General features: G+C 45.5%; 1 protein-coding gene across 1 annotated transcript in view; it reads left to right on the forward strand.

Annotated features, from left to right (window-relative positions):
• Window positions 1-1,367: 1,367 nt before the first annotated feature.
• LOC139410598 (NIPBL cohesin loading factor a) overlaps window positions 1,368-19,315 on the forward strand; it is a 42,666-nt gene continuing 24,718 nt past the window's right edge. The window contains exons 1-22 of the mRNA XM_071155904.1: window positions 1,368-1,526; window positions 3,681-3,745; window positions 3,888-4,041; window positions 4,188-4,353; window positions 4,479-4,579; window positions 5,536-5,650; window positions 5,881-6,035; window positions 6,245-6,372; window positions 6,557-6,647; window positions 6,832-7,293; window positions 7,670-8,656; window positions 8,905-9,075; window positions 9,435-9,617; window positions 13,503-13,574; window positions 13,673-13,762; window positions 13,884-13,984; window positions 14,076-14,162; window positions 14,317-14,545; window positions 14,834-14,985; window positions 16,083-16,163; window positions 16,535-16,635; window positions 17,609-17,741. Coding sequence (XP_071012005.1) covers window positions 3,978-4,041; window positions 4,188-4,353; window positions 4,479-4,579; window positions 5,536-5,650; window positions 5,881-6,035; window positions 6,245-6,372; window positions 6,557-6,647; window positions 6,832-7,293; window positions 7,670-8,656; window positions 8,905-9,075; window positions 9,435-9,617; window positions 13,503-13,574; window positions 13,673-13,762; window positions 13,884-13,984; window positions 14,076-14,162; window positions 14,317-14,545; window positions 14,834-14,985; window positions 16,083-16,163; window positions 16,535-16,635; window positions 17,609-17,741 — 3,669 coding nt within the window. The 5' untranslated portion in view covers window positions 1,368-1,526; window positions 3,681-3,745; window positions 3,888-3,977. The remainder of the gene's footprint in view (window positions 1,527-3,680; window positions 3,746-3,887; window positions 4,042-4,187; window positions 4,354-4,478; window positions 4,580-5,535; window positions 5,651-5,880; window positions 6,036-6,244; window positions 6,373-6,556; window positions 6,648-6,831; window positions 7,294-7,669; window positions 8,657-8,904; window positions 9,076-9,434; window positions 9,618-13,502; window positions 13,575-13,672; window positions 13,763-13,883; window positions 13,985-14,075; window positions 14,163-14,316; window positions 14,546-14,833; window positions 14,986-16,082; window positions 16,164-16,534; window positions 16,636-17,608; window positions 17,742-19,315) is intronic.

Raw genomic sequence — 19,315 nt, forward strand, 5'->3', positions numbered from 1 at the left:
GAGAGACTGTCAAATACACAGAAATACAAAAACCTTTACATAGTCTCCAATCAAAGCAGGCCCTACTAACCAGGCTCGACCCTGCTGCTTAGCCTCCAATTTCGGGCATATTCAGCCTGGTATGGCCGTAAACAAAGGGGAAACTCTTGGTACACTATATAAGGTCAACGTGTTACCCACCATTTTGTAACACAGTTAGACTCTGCTTACATTTCCAGGGCATATGCCTTTGAATTTGAATCTTTTGAAAATAGAAAGAGCATATGGAGGGTCGGCCAATGATGGATGTGTAGGCCTAGTAACAGATAAGTGCATCCTGAGACCTAGAAGTAGGCCTGCTGTTGCCCCGGATCCAGAAATGCCTTGTTTTTTCTGGGTCAGTGGTAGACCTATTGATGATGCCTCTTGAGTGGGCCTATGCTGAGGGTTATGAGTTTGCGCCTCAGCCGTTGAAGAACTTCCACTTTATCACAGATGGAATAATGTTTGTGCACACTGCACTGTCAGGCCTCATGCGATGACATTGTTTTCATAGGCCTATTATAACAAATATAAACAATTATGCAAACATTCTTCATGTAGGCCTAGCTAGTGTTCTTCAAGCCTGCCCTGAGAAATTGGGATGCAGGCTTTTGTCACAGCCTAAAGTTAACACACCAGATTCAACAAAACAATACAACTGATTCCCAACAAGAACACAAGGTCCTTCATTCCACTATCACCCATAACCAGGGGTGGAAATGGAAACAGGGATATGGGAGTGAAAACCCCTTGGGAAATCATTCAAAGAATGAAATTGAGTGAAATCATTTTAACATTAAAACATTTATAAGATTTTACATTGGAGGATTCCCAGAGAGTTTTAAATCCCTGCCCATAACGTTATCTTTTCTTGTCTCATTTATCTTGCGACCTATGATCTGAAATGACACATTCCAGGGTGTTTAGTAGATGACTGCCAGGGGCATGCTGTCAAACAGTGCTATAGTCATCTATAAACACTTACGTTCAATTATTTAAAATAGATTGTGGGTTTGTTTCAGGTTTGTTTGTCTTGCGCCACACACTGGTGATTCCTTCAAACTTGGCATCTCGTTTTGGCGCCGATGGAGGTCACTCCGACGGCGGCACTTCCGGTCGGCATTTTGTTCTAAGAGAGAAGTCTCACCGCAACAATCGTCATATTTTTTAAACATTTTATCCCCCCCCCCCCACACACACATATACAAGCTAAATTGGCCACAGATTTATCCATGTCGGTTTAGACCGACAGAAACTCAAACCGAACGAATGTGTCCCCAATATACTTCCGTTCAAACATTCAACCCCGCCGTATGACGGAAGAAGAAAGAATCTGCCCAACCCAGATTATTGTTGACTGCTAGTTTAGCTGGACGGCTAACGTTAGCTGGCAAGTCAAGAACGGAGGTCTGTTGGAGGAGCAGCAAGAGAGAAGAAAGGGGGAGCTAGAGAGACACACAGACCAGGACAACCTAGCGTAGCAACAACAAAAAAAAAATCACAAGGTAAATGGTGATGTAAACTATCAATAAATGTTTGATGTTCATAAGCCAATTCTCAAAACTAAAGTCGCGTTGTTTATTAGCTAACTGACGTAGCCAGTTAACGTTAGCTAGTTTCTCTCCTCGTCATGTTTATCATCGTTGCCACTTGCTAACGTTACTACTGTACGTTTTGCTCGCTTAGTAGGTAGGCCCCGAGCCCGAGTATTAGGTAGTTAACTAGCTTGCTAACGTTATATACCCGAATTATCAAATCGCTTGTCTGGTAAAAAATAGTTAACTATGTCGAGATATTAGGCCAGCGCAGGTTAGCTAACTAGCTAGTTAGCTAGCAAGGACTTTACTGATTTTATGTTTAACTAGATACGTTAGCTAAAGTTAGCGTAGTTGATCAACGTAGCTAGTAACTAACTGCTAATCAAAATAGCAACGACTATTGTTTGCTAACTAGCTAGCTGACGAACGTTAATCCGACCTGCCACAAGTAAAGATAAATAGCTAACTAGTTAGCTAGGCTAACGTAATCTAACCCGATTATTTAATTGATTACAGTAACTAGCTAGACAGTTGGCTAACGATATATCAACAACATTGAGTTGGATAATATTGTGTTGGTTGGTTCGCGTAAGAACATAACGTTAATTTAGCAAGCTAACGTAAAATATGTTAATAAATACTGAGGATTTTATTTAGCCACCTCATGTTTTCAATACGTAACGTTACTCCTTTATAAAGTTCACCACTGAAATGTGGGGCAATTAGCTAGCTACTATTAAATTAGTTTGGTGAACATCAGCTAACGCGGTACTGTTAGCTAGTTATCAGTCGTTCATAAACATGACAAATTGAGGAAAAACATGTCCATTGATTTAGTTGTGGTTTAAATGCATAACAAAACAAATAAAATCCCCTTAAGTTTTCAAGCACTATTGCGTTGATCTCGTAATATTATTGATGATGACCCCCCCACCCCCCCCAAGTCATCACTGCATCTGTTCCTTTGTGCTCTGGCCTGTCAGTCTCCCAGCTGTCAGTAGTATGGCAGGCTACTGACGACTGTCACTGTATGTGTGTATAGGGAAGCTAGGGTCAAATTGTTTACTTTGTGTGTGTGCGATTTCAATATTACACTAACAAATTATATTTGTCTCTGTCAAATCATCGGTCAGTATCTTCTGAGGCTACACCAAACATTATTTTCTTAGAATAAATACTTAAAGTTTAGAGTTTGAAGACAATCTTTCTAAGTCCAAAATCCCTGTAGAAAGTGTTGGACCAAATAAATCATATTTTGAATTAAACCGAGGAGCCCGGAGAGATTCCTACTGTTATAGTTGATGAATCATGACATTTATTGTTAGTTTGGTAGTTCAGCACAATCCTGGACTCAAGTAGATCAAATGTTATTTGTCACATGTGCCGGATACAACCTTATCGTGAAATGCTTACTTACAAGCTCTTAACCAACAATGCAGTTTAAGAAATAGAGTTAAGAAAATATTTAGTTAATAAACTACAGTATGTTTTTTTCAAAATAAAGTAACAATAAAATTACATAACATCGAGGCTATATACCTTCGAGTCAGTGTGAGGCGATACAGTGTAGTCGAGGTAATTTGTACATGTAGCTATGGATAAAGTGACTATGCATAAATAATAAACGGCCAGTAGCAGCAGTGTACAATGCTTTTACTTCAGTTCTAGATCTACTTTTCTAAGTATGAAAAAGCTTAATAGATTTAGCATGGTCTGTTTGTAAGAGACAAAACAGTGACATATGTTGTGTTGCATTTGTTTTGGGCCATTATTTTGTTCTGATGGTTTTTTTTCAGCTCTGGGCTGTGAATGCTTTGATGAGTGGGTGGCAGTATGACTCAACACCTGGGCTAACATTGGGCCATTCATTGAGCTGTTCTGTTGATAATGAGAAGGCAATGTGTTGTGATTAGAGTGTAGCCTCTGACTGCAGTTTATTAGAGAACATAGCCAAATGTCCCACCAACGCCACATTTATCTGTTTTTCCACTATTGGTTTTAACGTGAACTGCAACATCAAGCCAAGAGTTTTGGAGCTAGTTGACACTTTTACATTTAAATCACTATCATTTTTTTTGCCGAATTTTTCAATTAAATGTTATGCCATTTTTTCCCCCTCAGACTTGTGGACTTCTTCCTGAAATGTCCTTGGTTTTAATCCATACAGAACAGTGCCCTACAGAAAGGTATTTCAAATGGACTGCAATGATATGGTTTAGGAGTCACACGTATGGTCTATTTCTCGTATTGAGTTTAGCATTATGTTTTTCAGCCCCTCCCGTGTTTCGAAGTAGCCAACAGTGAATCCCTCGTCTTTTTCTCTTCCAGAACAAAGGAGATGTGAGTACTGGTCTGGCGGCTGTGACGCTGAGCAACCTGTGTATCGCCACACTGCCCCGCCCCCCCCCCACCTTCAGCATGAATGGGGATATGCCTCATGTTCCCATCACCACTCTTGCTGGGATCGCTAGCCTTACAGACTGTAAGTCCTCCTGCTCTATTTCACTTCCACACAGAATTAACTACGAGATTAGTCATTTCCAGCTGTAACATCATGTGATGAACTGTCGCAATAAAACACATATGTCTGTCTGTTGTACCGGCGTCCCTCTTCTTTCTCTGTTGCAGTGTTGAATCAGCTACCCCTGCCCTCTCCTCTCCCAGCCACCACCACCAAAAGCCTGCTCTACAATGGGAGGATCGCAGAGGAGGTCAACTGCCTGCTGGCCTGCCGGGACGAGAACCTGGTCTCCCAGCTGGCCCACGGTCTTAACCAGGTTTCCACAGAGCACATGTGGGTATTCAACCCCAAGTCATTAATGGTTCAACGATGCAGATATTTTGCGTCAATGGCCGTGTCTGTCTGTCTGTCTTTCTGTGAGCACATGTTTGACACGACCTGCTGCCTTTCCCCCACAGAGAGCTGAAGGACAACCTGGGCAGTGATGAGCCAGAGGGCGACGTGCCGGCGCTGCTCCAGACGGTGCTGTCCAGGAACCCCGGCATCTTCAGGGAGAAAAGTACACACACTTTGAAGGCCACTTTGTTTTGTAAACAAATGTTACTCTAAACAAACGGAAGACAGATATGGATTTGAGTTTTTTTTATTTCACCTTTATTTAACCAGGTAGGCCAGTTGAGAACAAGTTCTCATTTACAACTGCGACCTGGAGTGAGCAATGAAAGAAGACAAATCCTTGCCCTCAACCTTAAAGTGAAAGGCTAATTTGGTGCTTTTTACGGTTAGGGGGAAGCTGTCATTTTAAGATCTTTATTTTCTTAAACAAATCAATTTCCTTTTTCTAAGTCTTTATGGACAGTGTCGATTGGCTAATGGATTAAAGCTGCAATATGTCACTTTCTTTGGGCGATCTGACCAAATTCACAGAAATGTCAATTATAGATCTGTCATTCTCGTTGAAAGCAAGTCTAAGAAGCAGTAGATCTGTTCTATGTGCGCTCTTTCTGTTCTTTGCTTTTTTAAATTTCAGTTTTACCTCTTACTTTGTTTTGTACACCAGCTTCAAACAGCTGAAAATACAATAATTTTGTTTATGGAAAATATATTTTAGTGGTTTAGATGATACAGTGATTCTCTACACTATACTTGATAGTTTGGTCACATTAACTGAAATTAGGTGAACTATTTTGAATTTTAGGAACAAGGAAAAGGCAGAGTGATTTCTGCTTAGTGCACCTTTTTTTGATTTACTATTGAAACGCACCCTTTAGTAGCTGCTGGTTGTCGACGCTGCATTTACCAATTTGTAAGAGGAACTGAGTGTAGAAATGTTCCTTTTAGTATATCAAATCAAGACCCTATCTTCACCACCAATTTGTGTTTTATACCCAAAACTTGGACCATTGAACTATTAGTTCAAGTTACTTGGGTACTTAGAATTCAATCGTATTGTCTCAAATGAACTAGTATCTTAACCATTTATTTGGGTTTATTTGTTGTCCTTTTTGTTTGCAGATGTCATGCAGCAGCCGATGGTGCAACAGTACAAACCAATACAGAATTCCATGCATGGCAGCCCAGCCCAGTCAGCAAACTTTCAGCAGGCTTCAATGTCTCCTAATCCATCCAGGTGAGTGATGTCTCTATACATTGGCGATTGTAATCTTGGACCCTATTCCATGGTTTTCCCCCACTATGTCACAGACCTCTGATATATCCTAGCAAATTACATTCAATAGAATCTGATGTTTGACATGTTTTAGGTTGTCTTCACATAGGTAGTGAATTTCACATAGCTAGTGAAAAAACACTGGCACACCATCTGATCCTGGTCTCCTGATCTTCTGTCTCCCATGGCAGCCGGGGATTTGTCTCCCCACAGTCGAGCTCAGGGAGTCGGTTCATCCCCCAGCAGAACAGCCCTGTGCCCAGCCCATACACTCCCCAGAGCCCAGCTGGGTTCATGCAGTACCCTCACCCCCCCAGCTACAATCAGCACCAACAGATACAGCAAGGTAAGCCTTGTGTGTGTTGGTGGGGTGATAATACACCATTGTTCAGATATTTGATTGTGTACTGTTAGTAAATGTGCCTGTAAGCCACAATAAATGCACCGATAATTGATACACGAGCAAAGAAGACTCAAAAATCGTTAATTTTAACTTAATTCCATCATAGCGACACGATTGAGTGATATGAACTGTCACTTGTGTACTGTCTGTAGCCAGCCCCATGGTCCCTGGAGGCATGAGGAACATCCATGAGAGCAAGGGACCGATGACCAACGCTGCCCACCACCACCCAGACAGACAGGAGGACTACATGAGTATAGTTCACAGACTGGGGAACGAGGTACCGCCCGCACTTCCAAACCATGACTTAGATCCTGAATCAATAGTAAAGGGGTCATTATGTTACCCTGTATTTCTGACTAAATGTTAGAGGGAACTTTTATAGCCCACAAAACAAAAACCGTTCATACAGAGTTTCTCACTAAGCATTGCCTTGTCACTCACTCTGCCGTCTCCATCTGCAGGAGAGTGACCCCTCCATGAGAAACGCCTCGTTCCCTCTGAGGTCGCCTCAGCCTGGGTGCTCACCCGTGGGAAACGAAGGAACACCCAAAGGTACACAGGGACAGACACCAGCTCCTTCCTTGGCAGCCCAACTCCCTTTTCATGCTATTTTTACCACACCTCCAGATTCTCGGTTGCAATGACTGATGCCTTTTTCTGTTTCTTATAATTGTGGCGACCTTCATTTCAAACTTAATTACATAAATGTGAGCATCACTTTTGACTGTCTTTTCAGCTGGCTCAAGGCCGCCGCTCATCCTTCAGTCTCCTCCTCCGTATATGTCCCCCCGGGAAGGCCCTCCGGACCTGCTACTGGAGTCTCCCGACCAGAGGAAGAAACAGCAGAAGAAGAAGCTGGTGGGCAAAGAGGACAAGGATGCGTACGACATCGTCACCTCGCCCTCCAAGGACACCACCAAGCTGACGCTGTCGCTGTCACGGGTGAAGTCGGAGGAGGTGGAGGACCCCTCTGGTGAGCTGCTGCCAGTCATGATGGATCAGAACTCTGACCTAGAGGGCGAGCTTGGGTGCCAGCAGGTCCCTGTGCTGCAGAACGTGGGGGTTATTAAAGGGCAGGAGGGCCCTCTCTCGTCGCCTTTTGATGAGGCGGAGCTGGACGCCCTGGCGGAGATTGAGAGGATAGAGCGTGAGTCAGCCAGTGAGAGGGAGCGCTGCTCCAAAGAGGTGCAGGATAAAGGTGTGTATACTACCAGTAACCCCCCCTGTATTTAGGCCCTGTTTGGCTGATGCTCAGTCTCTAAAGTAATGAACATCTGCATTTTCTTTACTTCTATAGAGTAATTGTACATCTTATAGCTTTCAGAGAGCTCTAAAAGGAGCTCTCGCACCTTAAAATGCATGGGAGTGTATTTGTCCGTTTTATTGTTTTTCAAATGCATTCCTCCAACATCTTTTCAAAGAAAAGGATTTGTTCTTGATGACTTCGTCTCGTAGATTTGCTTCAGTGCTATTCATCTGATTTCATGCTAATTTCTCCATTTATTTCTGAGTGTTGTACTTCTGGGACTTTTGTAGTTTAATGGAGTTGTGTGCCTGTGATTGTTCCTTTCCAGACAAGCCCCTGAAGAAGCGAAAGCAAGACTCGTTTCCACTGGAGCCTGGAGCAGGGGGCACCGCAGGCACCACTGGTGCGCCAGGCAGTGGAGGAGGGGGCAATGCAGGCAAACTGATCCCCCAGGAGGCTACAGCGGCAGGAAACGGAGCTAGCAGACCAGCCCTCATGGTCAGCATCGACCTGCAACAGGCGGGCCGGGCCGACGGCCAGCTTGACCCTTGCATGGCTGCGCCCATCCCGGCCCTGGAGGCACAACGCTGGCCCGAGGAGCCTGCCGAGGGCCCTGCAGCCGAAGGATCCGACACGGCCGGGGTGCTCCGGCTCAAAGCCGACAATCGACCCGAGGTCATCAAGAACAGCATGGACAAACACGATAACCACCGTGAGCCATCCAGGCACCGGCATGACGGAAAGCAAGACCGGCGCCCTGACACACCTAAGTCATCGAGCAGAGAGCACGGGCGGGACAGAGACCGAGAGAGGCGGCACAGGAATGAAGACAGGCGCTCGCCAGAGGAGCGCTACCGGCCGGACAGCCCCAGGGTCAAACAGGAGGGCCGTGGAGGTGGCTTTGACCCCAGTGGGCGGCCTCGCAGCGACAGACCCGGCTTCAGGTCCCCCAGCGGAGGAGAGGCGGCCAGAAACCGCCCAGATGGACTCAAACAACTACAGCCTGAGAGAAAGTCAGAGTTCCCTGCTTACCTGCTGGGGGGGCAAGGGTCTGGGGGTCTGAAGAACTTTGTGATCCCCAAGATGAAGCGGGACGGCGGAGCTGTGGACGTGGCAGAAGGCTGGGGCCAGCCCCGGGTCAAGCTGGAGCGGCTGGGGGTTCGGGGGCTAGTGGACCACATAAGTAAGAGACCCAAGCCTGTCGTGGTGCTGCAGAAGCTCTCTTTTGATGAGGTGCAGAGGATCATCAGAGTTAAGGATCGTCACGGCTCCAAGTCTGGCAAGAACAGGTTCCTCTCAGGAAAGTCAGGCAAAGGTAAAGATGGCTGCAGTTGTGCGCTCATTCTCTCAATTTAATCACCCTATGCAAATATTTGGTGAATAATCTGTAGTCTGTAATAGTCTGTAATAATCTGTAGTCATTGTAGTCATCCGGCACTGTACAAAGGAATTCAGACTTTGTTTTGAGGTTATTCAATGAATTTCTCACATGTCGACGGGCTATAGCTTGTCCTCTTGCCAGCCTCTTCTTCAATAAGACCCCATGACACCGTCTTCCTGTAGGTGGACTAGACCAGTCTGTGCTGGAAGAGCTTCCTCCTGAACTGTTGGCGGAGATGGAGTCCACCATGCCGCTGTGCGAGAGGGTGAAGATGAACAAGCGTAAGCGGAGTACGGTCAAAGAGAAGCCCAAGTACACAGAGGTCGACTCAGACGACGATTCCAACGGGGAATGTGAGTAAACTATAGACAATATGCAGTCTAGTCTGTCAGGGTTCTCAGTCAACAACACCATGTATAGAATAGTCTGTAGTTTTTTTATTTTACCTTTATTTAACTAGGCAAGTCAGTCAAGAACAAATTCTTATTTTCAATGACGGCCTAGTGGGTTAACTGCCTGTTCAGGGGCAGAACGACAGATTTGTACCTTGTCAGCCCGGGGGTTTGAACTTGCAACCTTCCGGTTACTAGTCCAACGCTCTAACCACTAGGCTACCCTGGCGCCTCTACACTCTAACCAATAGGCTACCCTGCCGCCCCAGGTAGTGACTCCGTGCTGAGTTGACTGTGTGTGTGTGTGTGTCTTTCCACAGCTGCCAGGAAGCGCCAGAGGAAGAACCGGGGGGACAAGGCCTGGGAGTATGAGCCGGAGCGGGAGAGGAGGGGCTCTGGAGACCATAGGCGGAGTAAGGGCTTCCAAGAGGGATGCAGAGGCTCAAACAGCTGCTACCGGGACTCTTCTGATGAGGAGTCGCCCCCACCCAGCATGAGTGACAGTGAGTTTCCCTCCCTCTAACCTGCATTGACCGACTTATGACTGCCAGTTTAGCTATTTGTAATTCTTAAATACACTGTCCCATACGCTTGTGGAATACAGTAGGAGCTGCATTCTCCCATCATGCACTGCGAAGTTGCTTATGATGACACGCTGCGAAAGGGGTGAGCTGGGGCAGAGAGACAAAGCTTCACCTATTCCTATCTAGCTAGCTGGATTCACTGTAGCTAGGTAGCTAATACAATCCCCAGCTACCTGCTTCAGATGGCAAACTAGCTAGCGACGATGCAATCACCAGCCAAGCACTTTTAGCAAGTTGGACTGCATTACACACAGCCAGTAGATGGCATAATATCTTTGTTAGAAGTAGCTATCTGCAGGGGTGGAAAAAGTACCCAATTGTCATACTTGAGTAAAAGGAAAGATAGGTGAGTAGAAAATAACTTCCGTGAAAGTTACCCAGTAAAATACTAAAGTAAATGTCTAAAAGTATTTGGTTTTAAATATACTTAACTATCAAAAGTAAAAGTATAAATCATTTCACATTCCTTATATTAAGCAAACCAAACGGCACGATTAACTTTTTTTTAAAAAGAAGAAAAAAAATGTATTTACAGATAGCCAGTGGCACACTCCAAAACTCAGACGCCATCTACAAACGAAGCACTTGTGTTTTAGTGAGTCTGCCAGATCAGAGGCAGTAGGGATGACCCGGGACTTTCTCTGTGTATGAATTGGGCCATTTTCCTGTTCTGTTAAGCATTCGAAATGTTAGAAGTACTTTTGGGTGTCAGGGAAAATGTATGGAGTAAAAAGAACATGATTTTCTTTTGAAATGTAGTGGTGTCAAAAATATAAATAGCCAAGTATAAATATCCTAAACTACTTAACTTTCTTTTTTAGATTTTTTTTCTCCCCAATTTCATGGTATCCAATTGGTAGTTAGTCCTGTCCCGTCGCTGCAACTCCCCTACGGAGATGCAGTGCCTGAGACCACTGCGTCACTCGGGAGGCTTAAGTAGTACTTTTAAAGTATTTTTACTTACATACTCTACACCACATAGAGTTAGGGGTATGTCTGTTAGGGGTATGTGGATCTCGGCATTCTCGTCTTGTCGAAATTGTATCTGTTTTATCTCACTTGATACTCGTAATCGGATTTACTTGTGATCGGAAAACCAGGAAGTGTGCTTTAAATGTCGTTGAAGCCAGTAACTCAAGTGCACATTACTGCTCTATCACTCAGAGTGCATCGTTATGTTCCTTCATTACTGCTCTATCACTCAGAGTGCATCGTTATGTTCCTTCATTACTGCTCTATCACTCAGAGTGCATCGTTATGTTCCTTCATTACTGCTCTATCACTCAGAGTGCATCGTTATGTTCCTTCATTACTGCTCTATCACTCAGAGTGCATCGTTATGTTCCTTCATTACTGCTCTATCACTCAGAGTGCATCGTTATGTTCCTTCATTACTGCTCTATCACTCAGAGTGCATCGTTATGTTCCTTCATTACTGCTCTATCACTCAGAGTGCATCGTTATGTTCCTTCATTACTGCTCTATCACTCAGAGTGCATCGTTATGTTCCTTCATTACTGCTCTATCACTCAGAGTGCATTGTTATGTTCCTTCATTACTGCTCTATCACTCAGAGTGCATCGTTATGTTCCTTCATTACTGCTCTATCATTCAGAGTGCATTGTTATGTTCCTTCATTACTGCTCTATCACTGAGTGCATCGTTATGTTCCTTCATTACTGCTCTATCATTCAGAGTGCATCGTTATGTTCCTTCATTACTGCTCTATCACTCAGAGTGCATCGTTATGTTCCTTCATTACTGCTCTATCACTGAGTGCATCGTTATGTTCCTTCATTACTGCTCTATCACTGAGTGCATCGTTATGTTCCTTCATTACTGCTCTATCACTCAGAGTGCATCGTTATGTTCCTTCATTACTGCTCTATCACTGAGTGCATCGTTATGTTCCTTCATTACTGCTCTATCACTGAGTGCATCGTTATGTTCCTTCATTACTGCTCTATCATTCAGAGTGCATCGTTATGTTCCTTCATTACTGCTCTATCACTGAGAGTGCATCGTTATGTTCCTTCATTACTGCTCTATCACTGAGTGCATCATTATGTTCCTTCACTACAGCTCTATCACTGAGTGCATCGTTATGTTCCTTCATTACTGCTCTATCACTGAGTGCATCATTATGTTCCTTCACTACAGCTCTATCACTGAGTGCATCGTTATGTTCCTTCACTCATTCACACATTGTTCAAAGGTAAACCACCCTGAAAGATGACAATGCGTACGATTTATTGACTTAGTCCTATTCCATTATCAGTGATTTAATAAAGACTAAAGGCTAATAAATAGCCTAATGCTGGCTATTACAGCCTGCATTTATTCTAGACACATTTAGATAGGTAGGCTAATTCTCTTGCCCCATATATATATATATATATATATATATATATATATATATTATACTTTCGAGAGGAGCCTAACTTTTCTCTCCTGACATTTATGCCACAACATTTGTACAATTCAAATAATCAATCTACATTAGTCATTTTAATTTCTAATGATGTGTCGCTCGGTAAACTTGCCTGGCTGAGAATAAATAATAATGGCAAACGAGCATGGGCTTGGATCACAACATAACAGACGTCGCCAGCAATGGAATCATTTTACGGACAAAGTAGCCTAGGGCCCACTAAACAACACCAAGTAGACCAAAACAACCATATGGCCTCAGCAAAGTCGACAGGAAATAACTTGTTGATCAACAATAACAAGCCCCGGATTCTGATTCGTACACGATGTTTGGAGAAGGGGTGACTTGTGATCTGAGACGGGTGACTGTGTGAGTGTGATCAGAGGGAGAGAACGGCTTGTTCTAATCTAATTCAATCGTCGCAGCAGGCTCAACCGATGACCCCGCCTGTTTCATTACAGACGGAAGAACTAGCCAATAGCTGTTTGGCGCACACAGCGTTTCACATTGAGGGAAAGAGATGTGCGCTGGCAGCTGAACATTTATTTTTTCCAGTGACAGATAATGAAAAAAACAAAACATGTCATAATCGTATTTGGAAAATGTTCCTTATAATACTAGTTTTGAGTACTTGGCACACTCCTACTATCTATGTTCCTCGTTCTCCAGACAGGCAGCTGTTTAGTACAGTGCTTGGCTTGTGCTAATTTGCCACATAGTCGCTGGCAAGCCACATAGTCGCTGGCAAGCCACATAGTCGCTGGCAAGCCACATAGTCGCTGGCAAGCCACATAGTCCAACCGTATCTACTACCTATAGCTCGCCCGCAACTTAATTGAAACGTGAGCTAGCTGTCCTTCTAGCGCCGAACTGATTATTCACTACATTTTAATAGCTTATAGGCATTTCATGCTTACATTAGGTTGATCAAGGGACATAACTTGCTAGCTACTGTAGCTAGCTAGATCTATTTTCTAAGCTTAAACGTGTAGGTGTGTGCTTCAGTGAACATCATTCAACAACAAAAAAAAGTTCAACATTTGGACGCTGACAATAACGTTACCTAGCTATCAGCAAGCTGCAGTCTAGGCACTCGTGGCCCTGTCCAGAGAGAGAGCATTGCATTGTGGGTTTGTGATTTTACTTGAGGTCCACAGTGAATTTCACACATTGCTTCCTGTCTTATTTATAATGACGAAATGCAACCGTTGTTCACATATTGTTTTGCACATATTTGCATTATTTAACATTTGTTCATCAAAGGAATTGGTTGTTTCTGCATGATTCTGTTGACGTGGTCTGAGCATTAACATGGTTAAGGGACCAATGTAATATTGTTTGAAATTAAATGATGCTCTTTCTATCTCTTTCAGTTGCCAGGCAGATGAAGAAAAAAGAGAACCAGAAAAAGAGGAAAGCCTATGAGCCCAAGCTCACTCACCAGGGTAGCTGTTCATTGGTTTACCATTTTGATCGCGAATGATCATGTTGCTATACAACGATGAATTATGATGACTGATGACGTTGACTTTCTGCCTCTTAGAACTGATGGACTCGTCCACATTCAAAAGATTCTCCTCCAGCGTTGACAACATCCTAGAGAATCTGGAGGATGTGGACTTTACGCAGATGGGTAAGTTAGATCTCTCTACGGTTTCTCTGTTGTTAATCTAACTTAATGTCCTCTAGCCACTTCCCTGAGTGTAGAGCCCAGTATATTTGAAACCCTCCTCTCTCTGATCCTTAATTAATAGACGACGATGAGATCCCACAGGAGCTGCTGCTGGGTAAACAGCAGTTGAACGAGCTGGGCAGCGAGTCGGCCAAGATCAAGGCCATGGGCATCACCTGCAGGGTAGGCCTTTTCCACTTGTTGATGATGTCATGGCCCTGTTCGAATTACCTTTCAAATGTATCTCTCTTCCTTGAAATCGATTGGTTCACAGATACCGTCGGATAAGCTGGTGAAGGTACTGAATATCCTGGAGAAAAACATCCAGGATGGGGCCAGGCTCTCGACACTCATGAGCCACGTGAGTGTCTTCTTCCCACACCAGTACATTACAACTTCGGGGATAATTTATTCTCCACTACCGATAAGCCTATACTCTGTAAGCATTTTGTTTGATCGGCTGAACTCTGCTCCTGTCTACCACCCCTTCTTTTCTGACACACACACACACGCAGGACAACGACGAAGATGAGGAGAAGCTGTGGCGAGACCTCATTATGGAGCGCGTGACCAAGTCGGCCGACGCCTGTCTGACGGCCCTCAACATCATGACGTCCGCCCACATGCCCAAGGCGGTATACATGGAGGACGTGATCGAGAGGGTTCTCCAGTACACCAAGTTCCACCTGCAGAACACCCTCTACCCCCAGTACGACCCTGTCTATAGGGTGGACCCTCACGGAGGTCAGCTAGCTTAATAACCACACACACACACACACACACACACACACACACACACACACACACACACACACACACGTTCGTCTGAAACGCCCTCACCAATTTCCTCAGCCATTATTCCCATCTTGTTTACAAACAGACCGCGGGTCACATAGAATGGAATTGTTTTCCATTTGATTTTCGAACACCAGAAGATGAACACATGAAAAAAACGTATTTCCAGAGTGGTCTATTATTGAGATGCGATTTGTTCAAGACGGCAGCGCATCACTCTCTCGTCCCCTGCAACAGGTGGACTGCTGAGCTCCAAGGCCAAGCGGGCCAAGTGCTCCACCCACAAGCAGCGGGTCATTGTCATGCTGTACAACAAGGTGTGTGACATGGTCAGCAACATCTCTGAGCTGCTGGAGATTCAGCTGCTCACCGACACCACCATCCTCCAGGTAGCCAGCTCTCCCTCTTTCCTCAAACCAGCCTCTGATGTTTGGATCATTGCATTAATCAGTAATCCACATTAAGACAGGACCTCAGCAATAATGGTATTTTATTTTTATTTCTCTCTCTGCTGTCTTCTCTCTCTCTCCGCTGTCTTCTTTCTCTCTCCGCTGTCTCCTCTCTCCCCTGCTGTCTCCCCTCTCTCTCTCCCCGCTGTCTCCCCTCTCTCTCTCCCCGCTGTCTCCCCTCTCTCTCTCTCTCCGCTGTCTCCCCTCTCTCTCTCTCCGCTGTCTCCCCTCTCTCTCTCTCCGCTGTCTCCCCTCTCTCTCTCTCCGCTGTCTCCCCTCTCTCTCTCTCCGCTGTCTCCCCTCTCTCTCTCCGCCGCTGTCTCCCCTCTCTCTCTCCGCCGCTGTCTCCCCTCTCTCTCTCCGCCGCTGTCTCCCCTCTCTCTCTCTCCGCCGCTGTCTCCCCTCTCTCTCTCTCCGCTGCTGTCTCCCCTCTCTCTCTCTCCGCCGCTGTCTCCCCTCTCTCTCTCTCCGCCGCTGTCTCCCCTCTCTCTCTCTCCGCCGCTGTCTCCCCTCTCTCTCTCTGCGCCGCTGTCTCCCCTCTCTCTCTCTCCGCCGCTGTCTCCCCTCTCTCTCTCTCCGCCGCTGTCTCCCCTCTCTCTCTCTCCGCCGCTGTCTCCCCTCTCTCTCTCTCCGCCGCTGTCTCCCCTTTCTCTCTCTCCGCCGCTGTCTCCCCTCTCTCGCTCTCCGCCGCTGTCTCCCCTCTCTCTCTCTCCGCCGCTGTCTCCCCTCTCTCGCTCTCCGCCGCTGTCTCCCCTCTCTCGCTCTCCGCCGCTGTCTCCCCTCTCTCGCTCTCCGCCGCTGTCTCCCCTCTCTCTCTCTCCGCCGCTGTCTCCCCTCTCTCTCTCTCCGCCGCTGTCTCCCCTCTCTCTCTCTCCGCCGCTGTCTCCCCTCTCTCTCTCTGTCTCCCCTCTCTCTCTCTCCGCTGTCTCCCCTCTCTCTCTCTCCGCTGTCTCCCCTCTCTCTTTCTCTCTCTCTCTTTCTCTCTCTCTCTCTTTCTCTTTCTTTCTTTCTCCCCCCCCCCCCCCCCCCCGTGGTAGATCTCCTCAATGGGTATCACCCCTTTCTTTGTGGAGAGTGTCAGTGAGCTGCAGCTGTGTGCCATCAAGCTGGTGACGGCGGTAAGTGTTCCCTTCCAAGGCTCCAGAGTGAGAATTTTATATTTGTTTTATTGGTCGCATGGGTGTGAGCTGTAAATTCTAGCCGGTCATTTCACTCAAAATGTCATTTTGTAGGCGGCTAAAAGCATGATTTATTCTAACAAAGTGTTAGATCAGGGTTTCCTAAACTCTGTCCTCGGGACTCCAAGGGGTACACATTGAGTTTTTTTGGCCCTTGCACTACACAGGTGATTCAAATCATCAAGTTTTGATCATTTGAATCAGCTGTGTAGTGTTAGGGCAAAAACCAAAATGTGCACTCCTTGGAATCCAGAATACCGAGTTTGGGTTACGCTGTGTCAGATTGACCTTAACCTTGTGTCCGTGGCTAGGTGTTCTCCCGCTATGAGAAGCACAGGCAGTTGATTCTGGAAGAGATCTTCACATCTCTGGCCAGACTGCCCACCAGCAAACGCAGTCTCCGCAACTTCAGGTAAATAGAACCATAACCAAGCCCATATAACATAGGAAGGAAAGGTGCTACAAAATCATGTCATTTAAACATTTCCCCACTGTGTCAAAACTCACCGTTGCAGTTAAAGGGAATTTGTCTTGAAAGACTTGGGGTGTATTTACTAGGAAACAAACGGGACAAAACGGGGTGGGACGTACCTGAACTTATAAGAAACGCAAAAAATGTTTTCATTGCTAAGTGTTTTGCTACGGTGTGCACTAACGAATACACCCCCTGGTTAAATAAAGGGAGGTGTGCACTAATGAATACACCCTCTGGTTAAATAAAGGGAGGAGTGCACTAATGAATACACCCTCTGGTTAAATAAAGGGAGGTGTGCACTAATGAATACATCCCCTGGTTAAATAAAGGGAGGGGTGCACTAATGAATACACCCTCTGGTTAAATAAAGGGAGGTGTGCACTAATGAATACACCCTCTGGTTAAATAAAGGGAGGAGTGCACTAATGAATACACCCCCTGGTTAAATAAAGGGAGGTGTGCACTAATGAATACACCCTCTGGTTAAATAAAGGGAGGAGTGCACTAATGAATACACCCTCTGGTTAAATAAAGGGAGGTGTGCACTAATGAATACATCCCCTGGTTAAATAAAGGGAGGAGTGCACTAATGAATACACCCTCTGGTTAAATAAAGGGAGGAGTGCACTAATGAATACACCCCCTGGTTAAATAAAGGGAGGTGTGCACTAATGAATACACCCTCTGGTTAAATAAAGGGAGGAGTGCACTAATGAATACACCCTCTGGTTAAATAAAGGGATGTGTGCACTAATGAATACACCCCCTGGTTAAATAAAGGGAGGTGTGCACTAATGAATACACCCTCTGGTTAAATAAAGGGAGGAGTGCACTAATGAATACACCCTCTGGTTAAATAAAGGGAGTAAATCAACAAATAACTCTGAAACGCTGTTGGTTGTTTGGGCAGGCTGAACAGCAGCGACAGGGACGGTGAGCCCATGTACATCCAAATGGTTACAGCCCTGGTGCTACAGCTCATTCAGTGCGTGGTACACCTCCCAAACGACCGCGACGACATGGAGGACGAGTACGACAGCAAGGTACGCAGAGAAATGGTGTGATCGTGACCACTGTAAACTCGGGATAAAACAAGCTCACATTGTGATCTTTAGGTCAGAGAAGTTGAAGCTCTAGGATGATGCCAGAGTTTCCGACTTGGGATTTCCGAGTTATGACGGTTTATTTTTTGTTGTTGTTCCAGGGTTGTCTTGAATGCACCAAAACACTCCACCGCCACCAAATGTAACGCCATAGAGTTAGAAAGAGGGCCCAATTCAATGGCGCCACCAATGTCCAACTAGGCTTTGTGGAAGGTGTACAGTTGTGGCCAAAAGTTTTGAGAATTACATATTAATTTTCATAGTCTGCTGCCTCAGTTTGTATGGTGGCAATTTGCATATACTCCAGAATGTTATGAAGAGTGATCAGATGAATTGCAAAGTCCCTCTTTGCCATGCAAATAAACTGAATCCCCCCCCAAATATTTCCACTGCATTTCAGCCCTGCCACAAAAGGGCCAGCTGACATGTCAGTGATTCTCTCGTTAACACAGGTGTGAGTGTTGACGAGGACAAGGCTGGAGATCACTCTGTCATGATAATTGAGTTTGAATAAAAGACTGGAAGCTTCAAAAGTAGGGTGGTACTTGGAATCATTGTTCTTCCTCTGTCAACCATGGTTACCTGCAAGGAAACATGTGCTGTCATCATTGCTTTGCACAAAAAGGGCTTCACAGGCAAGGATATTGCTGCCAGTAAGATTGCACCTAAATTAACCATTTATCGGATCATCAAGAACTTCAAGAAGAGCGGTTCAATTGTTGTGAAGAAGGCTTCAGGGCGCCCAAGAAAGTCCAGCAAGCGCCAGGACCGTCTCCTAAAGTTGATTCGGCTGCGGGATCAGGGCACCACCAGTACAGAGCTTGCTCAGGAATGGCAGCAGGCAGGTATGAGTGCATCTGCACGCACAGTGAGGCGAAGACTTTTGGAGGATGGCCTGGTGTCAAGAAGGGCAGCACTTCTCTCCAGGAAAAACATCAGGGACAGACTGATATTCTGCAAAAGGTACAGGGATTGGACTGCTGAGGACTGGGGTAAAGTCATTTTCTCTGATGAATCCCCTTTCCGATTGTTTGGGGCATCGGAAAAAAGCTTGTCCGGAGAAGACAAGGTGAGCACTACCATCAGTCCTGTGTCATTCCAACAATAAAGCATCCTGAGACCATTCATGTGTGGGGTTGCTTCTCAGCCAAGGGAGTGGGCTCACTCACAATTTTGCCTAAGAACACAGCCATGAATAAAGAATGGTACCAACACATCCTCCGAGAGCAACTTCTCCCAACCATCCAGGAACAGTTCGGTGACGAACAATGCCTTTTCCAGCATGATGGAGCACCTTGCCATAAGGCAAAAGTGATAACTAAGTGGCTCGGGGAACAAAACATCAATATTTTGGGTCCATGGCCAGGAAACTCCCCAGACCTTAATCCCATTGAGAACTTGTGGTCAATCCTCAAGAGGCGGGTGGACAAACAAAAACCCATTCTGACAAACTCCAAGCATTGACTATGCAACAATTGGCTGCCATCAGTCAGGATGTGGCTCAGAAGTTAATC

Source organism: Oncorhynchus clarkii, chromosome 6 (assembly GCF_045791955.1).
Source record: "Oncorhynchus clarkii lewisi isolate Uvic-CL-2024 chromosome 6, UVic_Ocla_1.0, whole genome shotgun sequence".
Taxonomy (NCBI): Eukaryota; Metazoa; Chordata; class Actinopteri; order Salmoniformes; family Salmonidae; genus Oncorhynchus; species Oncorhynchus clarkii.